General features: G+C 52.0%; 1 protein-coding gene across 1 annotated transcript; it reads left to right on the top strand.

Annotated features, from left to right (window-relative positions):
* Positions 1 to 972: 972 nt before the first annotated feature.
* SLC4A8 (solute carrier family 4 member 8) lies at positions 973 to 19,458 on the top strand (the record flags this gene model as incomplete). Its single annotated transcript, XM_079547727.1, has 24 exons — positions 973 to 1,017; positions 5,684 to 5,765; positions 6,887 to 7,021; positions 7,927 to 8,062; positions 8,134 to 8,294; positions 9,199 to 9,351; positions 9,515 to 9,603; positions 9,722 to 9,879; positions 10,319 to 10,406; positions 10,915 to 11,061; positions 11,139 to 11,230; positions 11,795 to 11,969; positions 12,277 to 12,410; positions 13,204 to 13,449; positions 13,545 to 13,650; positions 14,440 to 14,601; positions 15,417 to 15,530; positions 15,863 to 16,024; positions 16,567 to 16,818; positions 17,544 to 17,612; positions 18,149 to 18,322; positions 18,530 to 18,667; positions 19,072 to 19,172; positions 19,371 to 19,458. The coding sequence occupies 24 exons, from the start codon at positions 973 to 975 to the stop codon at positions 19,456 to 19,458; spliced, it is 3,207 nt and encodes a 1,068-aa protein (XP_079403853.1).
* Between the last annotated feature and the right edge of the window lie 709 nt (positions 19,459 to 20,167).

Raw genomic sequence — 20,167 nt, 5'->3', positions numbered from 1 at the left:
TGTGCTTCTGACCACTTTCTGCTGGGGAAATGGGGCCTCCAGGGGGGACTGATCCTGTCCCTGGGGGATGAAGGGAGTGTTGGGGGTGGTAAGTTGAGGGGAGGATGCTGAAAGAGGCCAGGAAGGGGCAGGGAGCTGGGCATGAGGATGGAGGGCCAACAGAGGGTGAGGATGGAAGGGGGGAGGGGGATGCTTGGAGGGAGCCTGGGGGTGATTCTGAGGGGAGCCTGGGGGATGCTGGAGGGGGAGCAGAATGATACTGGAAAGGGAATTATGCTGGAGGGGATTCAGGGGGTGATGCTGTGGGAATGATGCTGGAGGTGGGGTGATGCTGGAGATGGGGCTGATGTTGGAGGGGAATTGGAGGTGATGTTAGAAAGGTGGTGACGCTAAGGTGAAATTGAGGCGATGCTGGAGGTGGGGGTGATGCTACAGAGGGGGTGATGTTGGAGGGGAATTGTGGGGTGATGTAGGAGAGGAGGTGGTGCTGAGGAGGAATTGAGGGTGATGCTGCACAGGGGTGAATTGGGGGATGATGCTGGAGAGGAGGTTGGTGCTGAGGGTGGTGATGGTGTGGGGCTGAAGCTGGAGGGAGCAGGCGGGGGTGCTGTCTGAGTGCTGTGGGGCTGCTGCTGAAGGGGTGGGGGGCAGGAAGGGAATTGCTGGGGGCACAGAGACATGGGGGTGATGATGATGGGGGCCTCGAGAGGCGATGCTGGGGAGCGTAGGGGACGTGCCGAAGGGGATCTATGAGGGGGGAAGAAGGGAGGCTGTCAGCTGCCCCCCCAGTGTCCCCCCGATGCCCCCCCAACGGGCTCTGCCTCCTTCCCCCGCCCCCTCCCGGCCCTGGGCGGGGTCTGTTCCCGCTCCGGAGATGGTGGAGCCGATGTGAGCGGATCGGGGTGCAGAGCGGCTGCGGCCCCCCCTGGCCCCGAGCCCCGGGGGGAGCCCGGCCCCCCCCCCAGCCCAGCTATGCCCGCGGGCAGCACCGAGCCCGATGGCATCCTCAGCTATCAGGTGGGGGATGCATGGGGGGGGGGTACCCGGTGCGGCCGGAGGATGCTCTGTGGCTGCTCACTGCGGCATTTCCAGCGGCGGGGGGAGGGGGGGGGAGAGGATACAGGATGGGGGGCATGCAGGGCGTCTGCTAGGTTGGGGGCAAAGTATCTGCAAAGAGGGGGGTGTCCGATTGGTCTGCAGTGGGGGTTGCAAGGGGTGGGGAGGGAATCTGTAAAATGAGGCATAAGGAATGAGTGGAGGGGAGGGGGGGGGATGCAGGCTCTGAAATGGGGGTGCAGAGAGGAGGCAGATGTAAGGCCCAAGGGTGGAGGTAGGGGGGCACGGGGGGATGCACAAGGTGGATGCAAAGAGAGGTGAAAGGCGCCTGCCTGGGCGTATGGGGGGGGGGGTGTCTCTGGCTGGTGGCACCTCCCTGGGCCCCCGTCCCCTCCACACCTTGACGCGTCCCCTTTGTGTGGCCGCAGCCCATCGGAGCGGGGACAAAAGCCCCACAACACTCAGTCCTGGGAGGGGTTGGGTGCAGCAGGGAGCAGCAGGGAGGTCCCCCCACCTCCCCCCCTTTTTAGCATCATCTTATCTGGGCTGTCCCCAGGGAGCACCTCCTGGCCCCATCTATTGAGCATCCATGGGACCCAGCACCTCATGGGACCTGGCACCTCCCATGGGACTCCATACAACCCATCAAACCCAATTGACCCCATAGAATCCCATTCATTCGACCCTGCACCCCAGGGAAGCCTGCACCCCTCACTGGACAGCATGCCTCCATTGCACCCTGCACCCTCTGTGGGATCCTGCATCCCATAGGACCTCCTACATCCCTCACAGGACCCTATGGATCCCTCTCTGGACACCATGCACCCCTCATGGGACCCTATGCACCCTCCATGGGACTCTGTGAACCCCCAGTGAGACCCCAGATGTCCATTGGACGCTGCTCCCTCTGTAGGATCCTGCACCTCCTCTGATCCTCTACACCCTCCATGGGACCACATGCATCCATTGGTCCCCATGTCCCTCATGGGACTCCACAAACCCCATGGGATCTTGCACCCCTGACACCCTGGACCCCACATGGGACACATGCACCCATGGGATCCTGTAGCCTCTATGGGAACCCATGCACCCAAGGGACCCCACAGCAGCCTGGGGTCCCTCCTCATATCTGGAGCAGCTGCCCTCAGTGCCAGATGTGGGTATGGGGATGAATTCACCTTCCCTGAAATGGGGGGAGATAAAGATGTGGGGATGGGGATGGAGCAGGGACTGCTCTCAGACCCCCTCTGCCTCCTTCCCAGATTGGCTCCATGCAGGCAGCTGTCCTCATTCCATAAGAACCTCAAGGTCAGACTTATTCATTCCATTTGGGTGCAATTAATCCCCTCCCATTGGCTCAGGGACCCTCACAGACCCTGTGCTCCCATCTCTGCAGCTCTGTTTGTGTGGGGTGGGACAGTGGGGATGGGGCTCACAAAGTGCTTTCTTAACTGGAAAAGCTGCAATGAGGCAGGGAAACTGAGGCAGGGCACCCGTAAATCCCTACTGCAACATGAAAATAAAAGAGAAGTTTTTGCTCAGCAAACAGCAACGTGGAACAGCTGCTGCTGCTCCAGGGCTACAAACAAACCCTCGAAACTCGGAGTCCCCTTTCCCATATTGTGACAATTGGGTGTTTTCTATGAAACCATGAGATCTTCCCATTTCCCCAGAGAAATAAACACTCAGGGTCCATGCCTTAAGGGACAGAATGTTTTCTCAGGGCCGTTTACTTTGCTGGCATCATTACACGATGCTTCAAACAGGGATGGGCTGCTCAGACCCTAGTCAGACTGTGGGTTTGGCGCAAGGAGGTGCCCCCCATTTTCTGTAGTTGCACTGAATGCTTGAATAATACAAAAGCAGCAGGATTGGAGCTTGGATCCCTATGGGATTTGTGTTGAGCAGAGCTCGGTGTCGGCTTCCCTCGCCGTGTTGTCTTACAGCTGCCTCACCTTTCAGGGCCAGCGCTTCACCTCCGTCCTGAGCGGATAGCAGGAGGGAAATGTGCAGCACAGTGGGATGAGCTCAGAGCGGGACGTAAGGCAGGGCAGTGGAGAGCTGGGGAAGAGAGGAGGTGGTCACCCGGAGGGATCCCACGTTCTTGTGTCCCACAAGGGTTGTGGGCAGCGGTTTCACCAACGTGGGGTGCAAAGGTGCAGGGGATGGAAATAAGAAACCTTTGCACGGGGCTCCACTTTGCTGCATCCTCAACCTGGGAGGAGGTTCTGCTGGTTAGAAATAGGTTGCCTTGCTTTGAAAATTTGGAAGAAGCTTTTCTAATCCTTCACCAACTTCAGTCCCGTGTTAGGGCTCAGTTTGACTAATAAGGATCCGGGGCTAATGGAAGTCGTGCCAAAGTGAGACCTTCCTGCAATCTGCACAGGAAATTGCCACAAAACCCAGTGCCATCCCATAATATTGGTTTTCCCAACAGTTCGCATGTCAGCAGCTCAGATTTTAAATGCCCAAACGACCTTCAGCCGCTCCATTTTTCAGCCCCGTTAACAGATGGGCTCCAACCTGGAGCACTTTGGGCACCGCTGCCCTTGGCTCAACCAAATCCCTCATCCCCATGGAACTCCAGCAGTATTTTGGCCATGACCTCAGTTCCTGTGGGATGTGGGGATCGGGATTTTGGAGCAGCCCCAGGGCTTGGAGGGCACTGGTGGCTGGTGGAAGGGTTGGTGGGGACATCGTGTTGGTGGGGACATCGTGTTGGTGATGGGAGCATCATGTTGGTGGGAGCATCATTTTGGTGGGGACGTCATGTTGATGGGAGCATCATTTCTGTGGGGCCATCATACTGGTGGGGGCATCATGTTCATGGCAGCATCATTTTGATGGGACTGTCATGCTGGTGGTGACACAGTGTTGGTGGGACCACCATTTTTGTGGGGACATAGTTGGTGAGACCTTCATGGGATCATCATGTTGATGGGGCCATCACGTTCATGAGATCTTCATTTTGATGGGACCATCACGTTGGTGGGGACACCGTGTTGGTGAGCATCTGCCAGTTTTGGAGTGCGTGTCTTTAATTAACCTCATTGGCCGTGCCCCATGAATTCTGGTTCCAGAAAACCCACCCGTGTTTGTTGGGACTGGGGGCGTCACTGGGTTCCTCCTGGTGGGGACAGCTCTGCTGGGGGGGGGGGGGTGAAGGATCCACTCGGATGTCCCGGAGGAGCCTGGCTAAATGCAGGACCCAGAGGCTTCACCTGCCCTCAAAGGTGATGTCCAACATGGGGCTGAGCCAGAGAGCAGCTGCAAGATAACTCTTGTGGAGAAGCTGCAGGTAGCATGGCCAGAGCTCCTTGCACAGCACCCAGAGGTGGTGCTCTGGGCAGATGGTTTGTGGTGGGCAGGGTGGTGCTGATTAGTGGTACCCACTGAACACACCCAAGCTTGCAAGTTGGCGGTGATTTTGTTCTATGCTTTCATCCCGTGCTTTTTCTGAGGTTGTTTTGTACAAATCTGGGCTGGGGGAGCTGAATTTGCTGCTAAAATGGGCTGAAGGTGAGCAAATAAGGGAGCCATGAGCGCTGCTTTGGCCATGGGAGCATCAGGTCAACCCCAAGAGCAGCCCTGCTGTCCAACACATCAATCTGGAGAGCAGCGGTGTGGAGAGACCCCCATCCCCCTTCCCAACACATAACCACAGATCGGGGGGTGAGCATCCTCCTGAGCACCTCTGCAGCATCAATTTCAGCTGCAAATCTCCAACAGAAAGTGCACCATTATCGTCTGTTGGAACAGCCCACAATCTTCTGGTGGCTGTGATGTCAGGTATGGTGAATGGGAATTCACAGCTTCCAGCCCTTTGTCATCCCCCTTCATGGAGGAATAATTTGGAAACCAGTGGAAACATAACAGTGCTCATTTGGAGGTCGCAGTTTCTCTTTGCGTTGGTGAAAGCGCTGCGGTCTTGTGGGTGAATTCCTGTCCCTGAGTGGATGCAAATGGAGGAATAGATTTTCGGCTTGTGATGCACAAATGCTCTCCTGATGCAGCAATGGTATCTCAGCCCAGGAATGCATCAGCTCTTTTGCAAGGGGAAAAATCACGTTTTCCATGGAAGGCAACCAGGGCTGCCCGTGCTCCCACCGTGCTGGAGATGGAGCTGCCCTTGTAGGTCTCTGCTTTTGGAGTTGGTGACGGCCGTGTCCTGTGGCCAAGTGCCACCTAGCGAGCCCTGCAGGGATCTCCATCCCGCACAGCTGGACTGCATCTTCAGACATGGAAAATGCATTCCCCCCCCCCCCCCCCCCCCCCCCCGGCTTGAAATCTATTTATTTCATAGAATCAGAAAATGGTTTGGGTTGAAGGGACCTCAAGGATCATCCAGCTCCAATCCCCCTGACGCAGGCAGGGCTGCCAACCTCCACATTTGATACTAAACCAGGCTGCTCGGGGCTCCATCCAACCTGGCCTTGAACACCTCCAGGGATGGACGGGGCATCCACAGCCTCTGTTTGTTCTAGAAAGCTGCAAAAGCAAAGAAGTAGAGGTTTTGTCTTTGAGGGCATCTAACACACGCTGCCCTCCCCTCCTGCAGTAAATACTGGCAGCCTCAATTTCTACAAAAACACAAGAATAAAATGTAATCCTGCTCCTTGCCCAGCAGGGACCCGATGAAGAGGCAGTGGTTGACCAAGGAGGAACGAGCAACGTTGTCAATATCCACTATGAGAAGGAGGAGCTGGAAGGTGAGAGGTTGGACTGGATGATCTTTTCCCACCTTGATGATTCCGTTAGGCGATAGCAGAACCTGCTGTGCCTGTTAACCAAGAAACACGCTCCCTTTCACAATTTTCATATTATTACTTTTTCTAATGGAGGAGGGCAGGACAGTAGAGCTGGAAAGAACCTTTGGGTTCCTCCTGCTCAGACAGAACTCTATGGGCTCCATGCCCTTGTCCTGGCTCTGGGCAGCACCAAGCAGATCCCAGCCCCATCCTTCTGAGTTCCTCCTTTAGATGTTGATCTGCACTGCTCAGGACCCCCTCCCCTTTTGTCCCCCAGGTGAGCAGCCCTCTCAGCCTGTCCCCACCAGGAGGGACTCCAGGCCCCCAGTAGCTCTGCACCCTCCACATTGCTCATTCCAGCAGTTCGCTGTCTGCCCTGAACTAGGAGCCCAGTGCTCCAAATGGGTTCTCCCCACTGCAGAGCAGAGCAGGAAGCACCTCCCTGCCCTGCTGGCTGTGCTCTGTGCAGTGCCCCACAGGGAACCTTTGGCCAACAAGGCACACTGCTGGCTCATGGTCACCCTGTTGATCGACCCTTGGTCAACTCTTGGTCAACCTGTTGGCCACCACTGACCGTCTTGGGCATGCTGCTGGCTCATGGTCACCTTGTTGGCCACCGGGACCCCCAGGTCCTTCTCTGCAGAGCTCTTTTCCAGCAGCTCAGCCCCCAACCTGCCCTTATTCCTCCCCAGGTTGAGAATGATTTTCCCTCAGTGAACCCATGCTGACTGCCTCTGATAACCTCCTTTTCTTCCATCATCACAGCTCCCTTTCTCAATGAGGCTGCTCCTGACTGGATGAGAATTGCAGACAGGGCTTCAATTCTTTGTTTTCCTCTTGTTCTTTAGCTCAGTATCAGGAGGGTGACCTGATCATTTCACCACCTTGTCCTCATTTTAAGGATAATCCCATTTCGTAATGAACAACTCTGAGCTTTGTCCAGGCAAAGCTTGAGTTGAGGAAGAGATTCAACCCTCTGGTGTTAATTTTAAAGAACTGGGAGCCAAGGCTGTTTGTTGTTGTGTTGTAGCAAAACTCAAGTAAAAATAAGCCCACTGTGTCATGGTGCTGCTCACCCACAGGACACCGGACCCTGTATGTGGGTGTGCAGATGCCCCTGGTGAGGCAGAGCCATCGGCACCACCGGCCCCGCAGCCAGAAGCATCGGAAGCGCGAACGGGCGAAGGAGGCAGCCCCCGAAGAGCAGGGCTACCACTGTGAGTCCTGGGGATGAGGAGCCTTAAGGCTGGGGGGGTCTGGCTCTGTGGGGCGGCCTCGAGGGCTATAGCTGCTATTTGGGGTCAAAATTACATTACTGAGCAAGGGTCTCTATTTGCAGAGCTGGAGCTGGGGAGCTGTGGGAGTTAGGGATGTTACTGGGCATGGAGGGGGTGGGTTGATGGTTGGATTCGGTGATGCTGGAGGTCTTCTCCAACCGTCATGATTCTGTGATTCCTGTATTGATTGAGCGTGGTGGGGGATGGTTGGATTTGGTGATCTTATAGATGCCTTTTCCAACCTTTATGATTCTATGATTCTCGTGCTGATTTGATGCCCGGCCAGCTGCTGTTTTGGGGGAAAATTGCATTATTGAGAGCAAGAGCCTCTGTTTGCAACTTTTCTTGGGATTTTTTTTTTTCCAGACAATTAAACACATAGGCTCATCTTAGGGAGTCTGTCTTCATGTGGGAAAGTCACATTTATTGGAGGATGTAGAATAGATTGGAGGAGACTGGGAGGGATTGGAGGGGGGGAAAATTTATTTTCCAAAGGAGTGGTGATGCAGCGGCACAGGCTGGTGGCCCAGGGAAGCAGTGGGATCACCATCCCCAGAAGTGTTCAAGAACCGTGGAGGTGTGACACCTGGAGAAGTGGTCAGTGGGCATGGTGGGACGGGTTGGGGTCAGGCTGGGTGATCTCAGAGGTCTCTTTCAACTTTAATGGTTCTGTGATTCTATGATTTTGTTCGTAGGGATTCTGTTCGTATGATTCTATGATTCTGTTCATTCTGTTAGGGATGTGGTTAGGGGGCACGGTGGGGATGGACTGATGGTTGCACTTGGTGATCTTATGGTTGACCTGGCCCCAACATGGCGCGTTTGGCTCTGTGCTTCTCCCATAGACACGCCATCCCAGCGGGTGCAGTTCATCCTCAGCACCGAGGAGGACGAGCAGCACGTCCCTCATGATCTGTTCACCGAACTGGATGAGATCCGCGTGAAAGAAGGCGAGGGCACAGAGTGGAAGGAGACAGCGAGGTAAATGGCAGCTCCTCCTGCATCAGGGCTGTCCGCAGTGCCGTGGGGCTGACCCCGAGCGGTGCCTGCAGGTGGCTGAAATTCGAGGAGGACGTGGAAGACGGCGGCGAGCGCTGGAGCAAACCCTACGTGGCCACACTCTCCTTGCACAGCCTCTTTGAGCTGAGGAACTGCATCATCAAAGGCACAGTGCTGCTGGATATGTGTGCCAACAGCACCGAGGAGATCGCAGGTACCGCTCGGTGTCGGGGTGGGACCATGTGCTGCAAACCTTACCCCCAGGCATCCCATCCTTCAGAAATCCCGTTGCAGTTTTGTGTCTCAAAGGTTTGTTGGGCTTTGCTTTGGCCTGGCGGCAGGCTGAGCGTTTTCTTGCAACGTGGGACCCTTCTGAGAGCCATTTCTGGGGCTGGAGAAACAACTTGGAGAATATTTTCCATCCAAAGCAGGCGTTTGCGATCAGGGCTCAGCAGTCTGCTCATGGAAACATGGAGCTTTGCATAGAGCTGAACCTCTTAGAAATGAACACAGTCTGCATAAGGGCTGAGCCTCGTTAAATAAATTAGTTATTACCAGCTATTTCCTCACATTCTTTTTTTCCCTTTTGCCTTAACACTGAGGATTTGGGAGCTTTGAAGGCAGAGTTTATCTGGAAGATGACCAGGCAGTGTGTTTCGGGGTGAGGGGAGGAGGAAGATAATAGAAGTTAATTGGAAAAGCAGCTTTGGAGAAATGATGGTTGACCGGTGGTCCCCATTCAGCCCTTTCAGGAGGCGGTGGAGTCACAGCCATTCTCAGCACATTTCTCAGCAAATTGCAGTCATTTGGTGGAGGGAACTCAGGGAAGGTCTGTGCTGTGGGTTGCTTTTAATTTGATTGGATACGTGGAGCAACACTGAAAGACCAGACCAGGCGCGGAAATTGCATTATTTAGAAGGAGAAGTAATTACCGTAGTTGGGCAATGAATAAGCACTTTGATGCTGTTTTTTAGCAAAAGAAAATTCTTGCTTTTGTTGCAAAAGCTCAGTTGCATTAAAAATACCTCATGGAGTAAAGCTGTGCCCGTGCTGAGCTGTGCTGCATCCCTCTTGGGTTCTGCAGGGGTTCTCCTCTCACATCCCTTTCCCACCCTCAGATATGATCCTGGACCAGCAGAACCACTCCAGTGAGTTTGATGAGAGCATGCGGGAGAAGGTCCGCGAGGTCCTTCTCAAAAAGCACCACCACCAGAACGAGAAGAAGAGAAACAACCTCCTCCCCATCGTCCTGTCCTTCGCTGACAAGCCAGGTGAAGGGTCCTATAGGGCCAGGCACTGGGTGAAGGTTCCTGTAGGGTTTGGCACCAAGTGAAGGCTCTTGTGGGATCTGGCCCCATTGGACTTGCCCTGCACGAGGATTTGTGTCCCAGTTGCTCCTTGTCTGCCTTTCTGAGTCTTTCTTTCTCCTCCCAGCCCAAACGCTCATCCCCCATCCTCCTCCCACCACCATAGAAGCTAAAAATGGGGTAAGCCACGACACCAGCCCCATGGATTTAAGCAAGGTGAGATCCTGTAGCTCTCTTAGGGCTGGTTTTGCTCTTGCAAATGCGTCTACAGCAGAGTGCTGTGGGCTTCACTTTGGGGTAAGAGCCTGAAAAGCCCTTCGTTTGATGTGCACAGGCAGAGCTGCACTTCATGAAGAAAATTCCCACTGGGGCTGAAGCAGCAAACGTGCTGGTGGGAGAGCTGGATTTCCTTCAGCAGCCCATCATGGCCTTCGCCCGCCTCACCCCGGCTGTCCTCCTCTCGGGCATGACAGAAGTCCCCATCCCAACCAGGTCTGAAGGAGAAGCACAAGGTTCTGCTTTAAAAATAACAACAAAATCCAACATCTAAATTCATCCTGAGAGAATGAGGCCAGCAGGAGCGAGTCTGCAGGCACATTTCCCCCATCTCTCATTCTCCACCTTCGTTTCTCCCTTCCCTGCTGTGGTTTCTAAGGGCACTGGCCGATGGTAGTGAACATCAACCCCAAAATTGTAAAATGCACTGGCCAATTGTAATGAACATCAACCCAAAAGTTAAAAACTGCCCAACTTTAATGAAAGTCAGCTTGAATGGTCAGTTGGCAAAGGTGATGGGTTTTGATGAGTTTAAAATCCATCACCTGTGTGCCCAGTCTCAGGTTGTGCTCTGGACTGGAAGCTGCTGGGATTTCTTTGGGCGCTCCCTAAGCAAGGACCTGTTCTTCTCTCTTGTTTGGTTTTCCTCACTCAGGTTTCTGTTTGTATTGCTGGGACCAGAAGGAAAAGCCCATCAGTACCACGAGATCGGCAGGTCCATGGCCACGCTCATGACGGATGAGGTGTGATGAGATAATTCAGATCCCAGGGTCGTTTTTGGCTTTCTTCCTCTCTCCTCATCTCCACTGCAGTGAGGATTTCGGATCACCTCCACTGTAGCAAGGAAGCAGATCTGGAGACCTGAAAGCTCCCAAATTTTGCACCTAAAGCCAACACCGGGGGTCTGCATCGCCCCGTATGGAGGGCATGGTGGAGATGAGTTGACAATTAGACTGGATGACTGTAGTGCTCTTTTCTAATCTTAATTATTCTATGATTCTGTCCCAGAGCCCACATTCCCACCCTCGTTACAATCCTGCACCTCATCCTGCTCTCCAGAATCCCCAACATGCGAAACCTCTTTAAGATGACTGAAGGATGGGAAGAAATGACCCCAAATCCCACGATGCACAAATTTTTCCTTTTGGGGGAACTTGGGGGAAAACTCTTCCGCGTTTATCTGGGAGTTTATTGCGCTGGTTAGGACAACAGTGCTGCATTGTCCCCTCACCAGTTGTCCCCTACCTGCAGGTTTTTCATGACGTTGCCTACAAAGCCAAGAACCGGGCTGACCTGGTGGCTGGCATCGATGAGTTCCTGGATCAGGTCACAGTTCTGCCACCAGGGGAGTGGGACCCATCGATCCGCATCGAGCCCCCCAAAAACGTCCCTTCTCAGGTGGGTGCTGCTGTGGAGGGAGGTGTGAGGGGGTGGGTGGGAGACTTGGGAATAAATCCATCTCTCTGTTTGTACAGAAAAAAAGGAAGGTGCCCGGGGCTCTGGATGACAATGCTTCTCACAGAAAGCCTGAAAAACATAGCGGCCCTGAACTGGAGCGGACGGGAAGGTGGGAGGTTCAATATTCTTATCTAGAAAAAAAAAGGGGAGATTTGGGTGAGATTTGGGGTGGAAATTCTTTAGCCAGAGGGCAGTGAAACCACTTCTGCCCATAGAAGTGTGGGTGCCCCATCCCTGGAGATGCTCAAGGATACAGATGGGGCTCTGGACAGCTGATGGAGGAGTGGGACCAACCCAGGGCAGGTGGTGAAGCTGGAGGGGCTTTGAGAACCCTTGCAACTCAACCATCCTATGGTTCTGTGATCTTGAAGGACCCTTCCAACCTAACCACCCTGTGGTTCTACGGTCTCAAAGGACTCTTCCAACCCAACCATTCTCTGGTCCTGTGATCTTTGAGCTCCCTTCCAAACCAAGCCATATTGTGGTTTTATGGTTCTATGTGGTTCTATGATGGGGTCTCAGGGTAGCTCCTTTTCATTGTTGGAGGGTTTTTTTGGTGTGTGTAAAATGGGAGAGGGACACTGCTTTTTAGCTATGGAAGCTGCTCTATGCCCATAGTTGCACAAAATTCTTCGTTCTGCCTGCCCTATCTATTTTCTTGTCCCTCCTCCAGACTCTTCGGAGGTTTGATCCTGGACGTGAAGCGGAAAGCACCGTGGTTCTGGAGTGACTTTCGGGATGCGCTGAGTCTGCAGTGCCTGGCATCCTTCCTCTTCCTCTACTGTGCCTGCATGTCCCCTGTCATCACCTTCGGGGGGCTACTGGGGGAGGCGACTGATGGCCACATAGTGAGTGTGGGGTGATGGGGAGGAGTGTGGGGTGATGGGGAGGTGTGCATGGCCATGACACAATGGGACACAGCATGATGGGACTTGCTGGGTTGGCAGTTGGGCTTGATGACCTTCTAAGTCTTTTCCAACCTGAATGACGCCATGTTTCTATTTACTATTTCTATATTTCTATTTTCAATTGCAAATTTACTTTCTTTTATATTTTTCCTACAATAATGCTTTTCTCACATTTTTTTTTTCACTTTTTTTTCATTCACAAATGCTTTACCCACATGATTTAATTGCTCTTCTCTCCCCCGGGCAGAGCGCCATGGAGTCGCTGCTGGGCGCATCCATGACTGGCGTTGTCTATTCCCTCTTTGCTGGCCAACCTCTCACCATCCTTGGCAGCACCGGCCCTGTCCTCGTGTTCGAGAAGATCCTCTACAAGTTCTGCAAGTAAGATTGGCTGCACGGAGCCTTCTGAAGGCTGAGATTTTTTTTTTCTGTTATTTTTCTTAATGGTAGCTGTAAGATTGGAGTTGATTGGAGCTGGCTACTGTGGCATGCACTGAGTGCATTGCATGTTCCTACCTCCAGGATGCAAGGGTTTGTGCAGAGTTTGTGGGGTTGAGGCAAAACAGGATGAGGAGAAATCACATGCATAGAGATGTCCAAGATGGGACGCATGAGTGAAAGGAGACAAATCACTGTTTTGGGAGCATGAAGGAAGATTTGCTTTGCTCTCAGCCACAGAAACAAGCTTTTTTTTCCAAAAGCAGAAATACATTTTGCCCAAACAGCCAAACAATTTTCCCTTCTGCTGAAATATTTTGAGATTTGATGATTTTGTTGAGGAAGCAGGAGCTTTTCATGCCAAATGCATACTTTCTGTGACAGCCATTGCTGTGATGGCTGTGATGACAGTAATTAGCCACCCTTGCTGCAATTAATCACTCACATCATTCAGGCAGCTGGTGCTGGATGCCCAACCAGAGGGTTTTGGTGTTGGCATAGGGTGATGGGTGAACACAATGTGCTCCCCTACAAAGACCTGACCTCAGTTAGCCTCTGAGATACTGACACCGCATCACTGTTAAATAATGCTAATTACCTCATTGGCCTCTCCCCTCGTGGGCCCTGCAGCCCTGCGGCTGTCTGTAGTACACGCAAACCACATTCCTTGGCACGTTGCTACATCTCTCTGGATTTTCCCTGAGGGAAAACCCGTTCGCTTTCCCTCCCATCTCAGGGACTACGCGCTCTCCTACCTGTCCCTGCGAACGTGCATCGGGCTGTGGACTGCCTTCCTCTGCATGGTGCTGGTGGCCACGGATGCCAGCTGCCTGGTGTGCTACATCACCCGCTTCACCGAGGAAGCCTTCGCCGCCCTCATCTGCATCATCTTCATCTATGAGGCTCTGGAGAAGCTCATCTGCCTGGGAGAGACCTACCCGGTGCACATGCACAGCCAGCTTGACTTCCTCACCCTCTACTAGTGGGTTTTTTTCCCCTAAAACACCCCACTGGCAGCACCTTAGGGCTGCACCAACGTTGCTCCTCCTTCCCTTCCCCTTGGTTCTCTCCTCCCAGCTGTAAGTGTGCAGCTCCCACCCATCCCACCAATGAAACGCTGCACTTTTGGCAGAGCAATGAGGTCAACCCTGCAGCCATCGCCTGGGAAAACCTCACCGTATCTGTAAGTGCCCGTTGGTGTCAAGGCGGTGCCAAAGCCCTGATGCTGTGCTTCAAACTGACGTGAAAAATCACTGCTGTGGTGCGGTGTGTGTGGTGCCTACCTGCGGTCTTGGGAAGGAGTGCACCATATTCTTAGCTCTAGTGGTGATGCCTGTCACCCCCAGGCATGCTGCAAGGCGGTATTTCTGGCTGGGAGTGAGGCTGGTGGTGGTGTGAGCACTGGAGGGGTTGGAGGTCTTAAGTTCATGCCTGAAGGTGGTAATTGGTTCTTTAATTGGTCCTCAGTAACTCCAGGGCTAGTTCTTATTCAGCGCTGTCTGCACCTACATGCATAAGTCTTAGTGTCCGAGGGTGCACATATCTGCATATCTGAGCGTGCACACGTCTGCCTGTCTGATGTGTCCCAGGGATGAGCCCTGGGAGATGGTGCTTTGTCTCTCCTTTCCTACCATGGTGATCACCTCCCTCCTTCCCTTTTTTCCCTTTACTCTGCCCCCAAGAATCCCCTTTGGGTGTCTCATCCCCCTGTGGTGCCTTCAGCCATGGCTGCACGCAGTCCAAATGGAGAACTTGCCATGACTCTGTACCCCATCACAGCCTATTTCTCCCTCTCCCCTTTGTTGATGTGTCACTCGTTAAGCTCCCGCTGCTCCTCAGATATAAATCTCCCCTGCCAGCAGCAGGCACAAGGTCATGGATCTCGGACCAGGCCCCCAACCATGCCCCAGTTACCCAACATTTCCTTTGAGCACATGCATCTCTTTTGTGTCCTCATGCTCTGTTTCTCCAGGAATGTCGACATTTGCATGGAGAATTTCATGGACCTGCCTGTGGACACGATGGCCCCTACACACCCAATGTCCTCTTCTGGTCCTGCATCCTCTTCTTCTCCACCTTTGTCCTCTCGAGTTCACTGAAGATGTTTAAAACCAGCCGCTACTTCCCAACCAGAGTAGGTAGAAGGTGGGGGCCAGCAGCAGGCCCCACAGTCATTGCCTCAAATATTGCAGCATTTGCCACCACTGGGTCAAGAACTGCTGATGGAAGAGCCTTGAAGGCCGTGATCTCTGTTGGCTTGGATGGGATCTCCATTGATTTGGATGGGATCTCCATTGGTTTGGATGGGATCTCCATTGATTTGGATGGGATCTCCATCAGCTTGGATGGGATCTCCACTGGTTTGGGTGGGATCTCCATTGATTTGGATGGGATCCCCATCAACTGTTTCCTTACCGTTTCTGTGAGCTCAGTGATCTCTGCATTTCCTACCTGCCTGAAGGCCTGTCCCAGTGCAGTGTAAAATGATGACATGATTCTATGAAAATCAGATCCTCCAAAGTTACTTTTTTCCCCTCACCATTGTGTACTCTAGGGGACGGTTGGTTCATATGAGGAGCTGCCATAGAAGAAGAGATATTTCTTCTCTATAGGGAACAAATGTACCTCAGTGCCTTATTCCCATTTCAGCAGTGAGAGTGGCTGTAGTGACAGATGTTTATTTCCAAATATTTAATAATGATTAAAATACAAAGAACTAAAACATCCCTTTCCCCTCAATTAAGCTGTTTTCTTTTCTATCTGACACCAGATCTCACAGGGACAAACACAGCAGCAGCTTCTAACCAAGGGATTCAGCTCACATCCTCAGAGTGGTGGGGTTTTATTAATCAGCCTTCATGTTGTTCGCATCCCTAAGCTTTTTCATCTCGTGCTGCTCCTGTGTTTGCCATGACCCTTTCTTTCAGCATCGATTTCTTGCCCCCATAGGTCCGGTCTACGATAAGTGACTTTGCTGTTTTCCTCACCATCGTCGTCATGGTGGTCATCGACTTCCTCATTGGGATCCCATCACCAAAGCTCCACGTCCCCCATATGTTCAAGGTAATGGGGAGCTTTGGCACAGGGTTGGCTTCACCCCGTGACTGTGCTGCTGGAGATATCAACCTGGTGATAATGGGGCTGGACAGGGCTGAGCCTGAGGGAAGTGCTGGTGGTGTGACTTTCTTCCACCTTCCAATGCATCACTTCTCTCTGGAAACGAGAAAACAGCCCTAAAACTTGATATGGACAGGAGAAATATCTATGGGTGCTTGCAAAGAGTGCTGCCGAACCCCTTAGCAGAGAGTGATGCAAAGCATTGAGAATGCTTCAAAGTGGAGATGGAGGGGAAATCCGAGCTGGCAGGTGACACTAATGCTGCTGCTTTGTCCCAGCCCACCAGGGATGACCGTGGGTGGCTCATGAACCCCATAGGACCCAACCCATGGTGGACGGTGTTGGCTGCACTCATCCCAGCTCTGCTCTGCACCATCCTGATATTCATGGACCAGCAGATCACTGCCGTCATTGTGAACAGGAAGGAGCACAGGCTGAAGGTAAGTGGTTGTGAGAGGAGAATCCAACCCCAACCTTAAAAAATGCAAACACATTTGCTTGGGGCAAACAGCTCTGCTTGGCAGGATGCTCCTCTGCACTAATGATGTCACAGGGAGCAAACAAGAAGGCAGTTTGTACAGAAAACCTTTCAGAGGCAGCAAATTAACCTTGTAACAATAAGGAGGAGTGTTTTTGTTTTAAAATGTCAGCAGCAAATTTAGAGGAATGAATCGTTTTAACACAGTGCCAGGAACCTGCCAGTCACGTCTCACTTGTGAGTGGTGGGAGTGTGCTGCAAGGATGGGAAAAAATCAATGTTTTTTGAAGAGTTAGGAGCTGTACTGAAAAAAAAACCCACCCTAGAGTCTGCTTTGTCTGAACTCCTGACAGATTTTCACAGGGAGAACTTGTGCAAACCTGAGCATATCTGTAGTTGTTTCCAATTGTTTTAGATTTGCAAAGAGTTGACTCGAGCTCGAGCAAGCTGCGAGTTTGGCTCATTACTCTTCTGCTGTGGGACGCTCTGTTTCTCGTTCTGCAGAAAGGATGTGGGTACCACCTGGACCTCTTCATGGTGGCTGTGATGCTCGGGGTGTGCTCAGTGATGGGGCTGCCCTGGTTTGTGGCCGCGACCGTCCTCTCCATCACCCACGTGAACAGCCTCAAACTGGAGTCAGGCTGCTCAGCTCCTGGAGAACAACCCAGATTTTTGGGGATACGAGAGCAGAGGGTCACAGGACTGATGATCTTTGTGCTCATGGGCTGCTCCGTCTTCTTGACTGCTGTGTTAAAGGTAGGAGGAAAATGCAAAGCACCCAACAGCCTGGAGGATCTTTGGAGATTGCACAAAAGTAGTCTCTAGTCCCCTCTCCAGGTCCAAGGGGCACAGGAGGTGATCCCAAACCTTGAAGTGTGACCCATAATAGCAACTGGCCCCACTTGCACTTCCCAACCCTTCAGTTGGGCATACTTGAGGGCACCAAGCCACATCATTTTTTGATTGTCTTTTGGACCTGCCTGTGTTTATGGGCTACAGCCTCATGCATTCAGACCACTACATCCACTCTCTTTCCATCAGGCAGTAAGAGGACAGGTTGCACTGTGCTCAGAGCTGCCGTTCCTGGTGGCTAAATGTGCTGCAATCTTCTCGTGCACATTCCTCCCACAAAGTCATTTAACCTCCAGGCTGAAGGCAGGCACGCCACCTCTGCATGTTGCCACAGGAATATGCAGAGCTGTTTTCCTGCCGTCACAGAGCGCAGCATATGGTAGCATGGGTGAAATCACCTATTTTCCTGCAATCTTTCTGGAAAATTGGATTGTTCTGATGAAAAAGTTGCTCAGAAGTTCTGCCTAAAGCAGAGCGCTTCTCACATGCATGCACAAAATGTCCAGTGGATAAAATTCGACGCATCTCCAGCCCTGTGGGAACTGGAAGGCTTTGGGCAACTTTATGCAGAACGAAAGGATAAGATTGAAAATGCAATGGCTTTACTTAAAATAGCATTCCCTTTGCAGTTTATACCAATGCCTGTGCTGTACGGTGTCTTTCTCTACATGGGTGTATCATCGCTCAGAGGAATCCAGGTATGGACTGTTGCACCACGCAGATGTTTGCTCCCTGATATTTCGTCTTACTGAGAGAAGGGGAAAAAAAGTCTTCCCCCAATAGTGGGGAAAAAGAGAAAAGCCTCTTCAAGTGCAAGAGATGGAAATAGAGAATCATACTGGAAGGAACCCATAAGGGTCATGGAGCCCAAATTGTTGCTTGGAGGTGGTAGAGGCAGAGGAAGGGGGTCTGCAGGGCTGAGAGGAGCAGGTGGGTTTGGTGCTGTCTGTGTTATGGCCTCAGTGCTTTGTTACGTGAAGATGGGAGAATTTGATGCAAGTGGAAGGAAATGTCTCCCTCTCGTGGAAGTTGTTGCTGGAGGATTCACTAGGCAAAGGAAAGTTAATTATAGAATCACGTGGGATAATTGCAGTTTGGTGACGGCTCTGCGGGGTTATGTTCCCACAGGAAGAGATCAACGCTTATTGTGAGAGCCCTAATAAATTCCTACAGGTCTCAGTAAGGCCAGCAACTCCCTGCAGTCCCACGGTGGCATCTCCTCATTGTTTTGCAGTTCTTTGACCGCCTGAAGCTGTTTGGGATGCCGGCCAAGCACCAGCCTGACTTCATCTACCTGCGGCACGTGCCGTTGCGCAAAGTGCACCTCTTCACCCTGGTGCAGCTCACCTGCCTCGTGCTGCTCTGGGTCATCAAGGCGTCCCGTGCGGCCATCGTCTTCCCCATGATGGTTGGTGGCTCTCAACAAGATGCTTGCAGCATTGAACGGGGTGTAGTCGTGCCTCTGGTCTCACCATGGCTTCCCTTAAGGTCCCTTCCAACCCAACCATTCCATGGTTCTGTGACCTTTAAGGGCTTTTCCAGCCCAACCATCCTATGGTTCTACAATCTTGAAGGACCCTTCCAGCCCTACCATCCTGTGTTTCTGTTTCTGAAGGTTTTGGCTCTCGTTTTTGTCCGGAAAGTCCTGGATTTTTGCTTCTCGAAGCGAGAGCTCAGCTGGCTGGATGACCTCATGCCAGAAAGCAAGAAGAAGAAGTTGGACGATGCCAAAAATGAAGCCAAAGAAGAAGAGGTAATGCTACTGGGTGCCTGGGGGCTGTGAAATTTCTATCACAGCCAGTCATTAAATGATGTGAGGAGTCTGGAACTAAGCAGAAGGAGATTCCAATGGCTTTTGGCAACCATTTTTTTACCCTAAATCATCACTTGAACAGACATACATTAAGCTTAACTGTTGAACAATCATACAACTTTAAAATGCCTTCTAAAATAAAACTGTTTTTTTTTTTTTTATCATTATTATTATTGGAAAGATTTGCTCATCATGGGTCTTTAAACCCCCAAAATGTTTGGAGCGAAAGGTTTTCTTCCTGCTCCATCAGTGCTACAGCTGCCGAGGACCAGGAGGGGCAGCATGCAATGTCTGTGTGGGGTTTTTGCTCAAAGACAGGAGGTTGATCTGCCCTTCTGCTGCAGGAGTCTCAGCAAATGATGGAAGCTGCTGCTGCAAACTCAGTCCAGCTGAGCCTGGGGAAGACGAGCTACGTGGGTGTCCCCAACCAGAACAGCAGGGACAGGTAAAGACCCATCACATGTCAGGCGTGGTGGGATGGGTTGGGGTTGGACTGGATGATCTTATAGGTCATTTCCAACCTCAGTGCTCTGTGATTCTATTCAGGGACTCGGTGTGTGGGCTTGGTGGGGATGGGTCAGCGGTTGGACTTGACGATTCACGAGGTCTTTTCCAACTGTAAAAATTGGTTGTATGATTGCAGGACCGACCCTTCTGAGATCAACATCTCAGATGAAATGTCGAAGACAACTGTGTGGAAGGCTCTCACCATGAATGCAGAAAAACTCTGAATCCAAGGAGGAAAAAGGTAAAAGGTAATGGTAATGGTGAATGTGACTGTGCTGCTCTGCAAGCCACAGCGCCAAAGAGCTCAGCCCCAGCAGCAGGCAGCAAGTACTGGGGAAATTGAGATTGGAGGATGGATGATTTTAGAGGCCTTTCCAACTTTAATGATTCTGTTTCCCTCTTTTTCTTTTTTCTCCCCTCAGTTGTCCTCTTTAGGGATCTTGGCTTTGAAGGAGAGGAGCGAGAACGTGACTCAGGGATGAGCCGGTGCAGCTATGTTGGGTGGAGGAAGCAAACACGCACCCTCCCTGGTTCTCTCCTCCGAGTAGCAGGATTCCCATTAAAGCCATTTAAGACGTTTCCAGTTATCCTTGGTGTGCTTCAGGCATTCAGTATCTCTAGACCAGCAATCTGAGGTGCACCTCGCTGTCAGTGGGAGCTCGGTGTTGCTCAGCCTCCGTGTGTACGTGTGTGTGCGTGTGTTGTCGCGGTCTGTGGTGGTAGAGGGGCAGCTACCGCTTGGTCATTCAGTGCTATCTAGTTTTTTTTTTAATATCTAATCTCTCCCCCCACCCCCCCTCATTTCCCTTTTTCTGTCCAAATATAAACTCTGAATGTACAAAAGAATTTTCTGTTATATTTGACGCATTCTGCACTTCCTTCTTCGTCACTGCCAGATTTTGGGCTTGGTTCGGGGTCTTTGCTTGGATTCGC

Source organism: Tetrao urogallus, assembly GCF_951394365.1.
Source record: "Tetrao urogallus genome assembly, chromosome: 31".
Taxonomy (NCBI): domain Eukaryota; kingdom Metazoa; phylum Chordata; class Aves; order Galliformes; family Phasianidae; genus Tetrao; species Tetrao urogallus.
The sequence above is the reverse complement of the archived record's forward strand: the minus strand, read 5'-3'. Positions and strand labels throughout refer to the sequence as shown.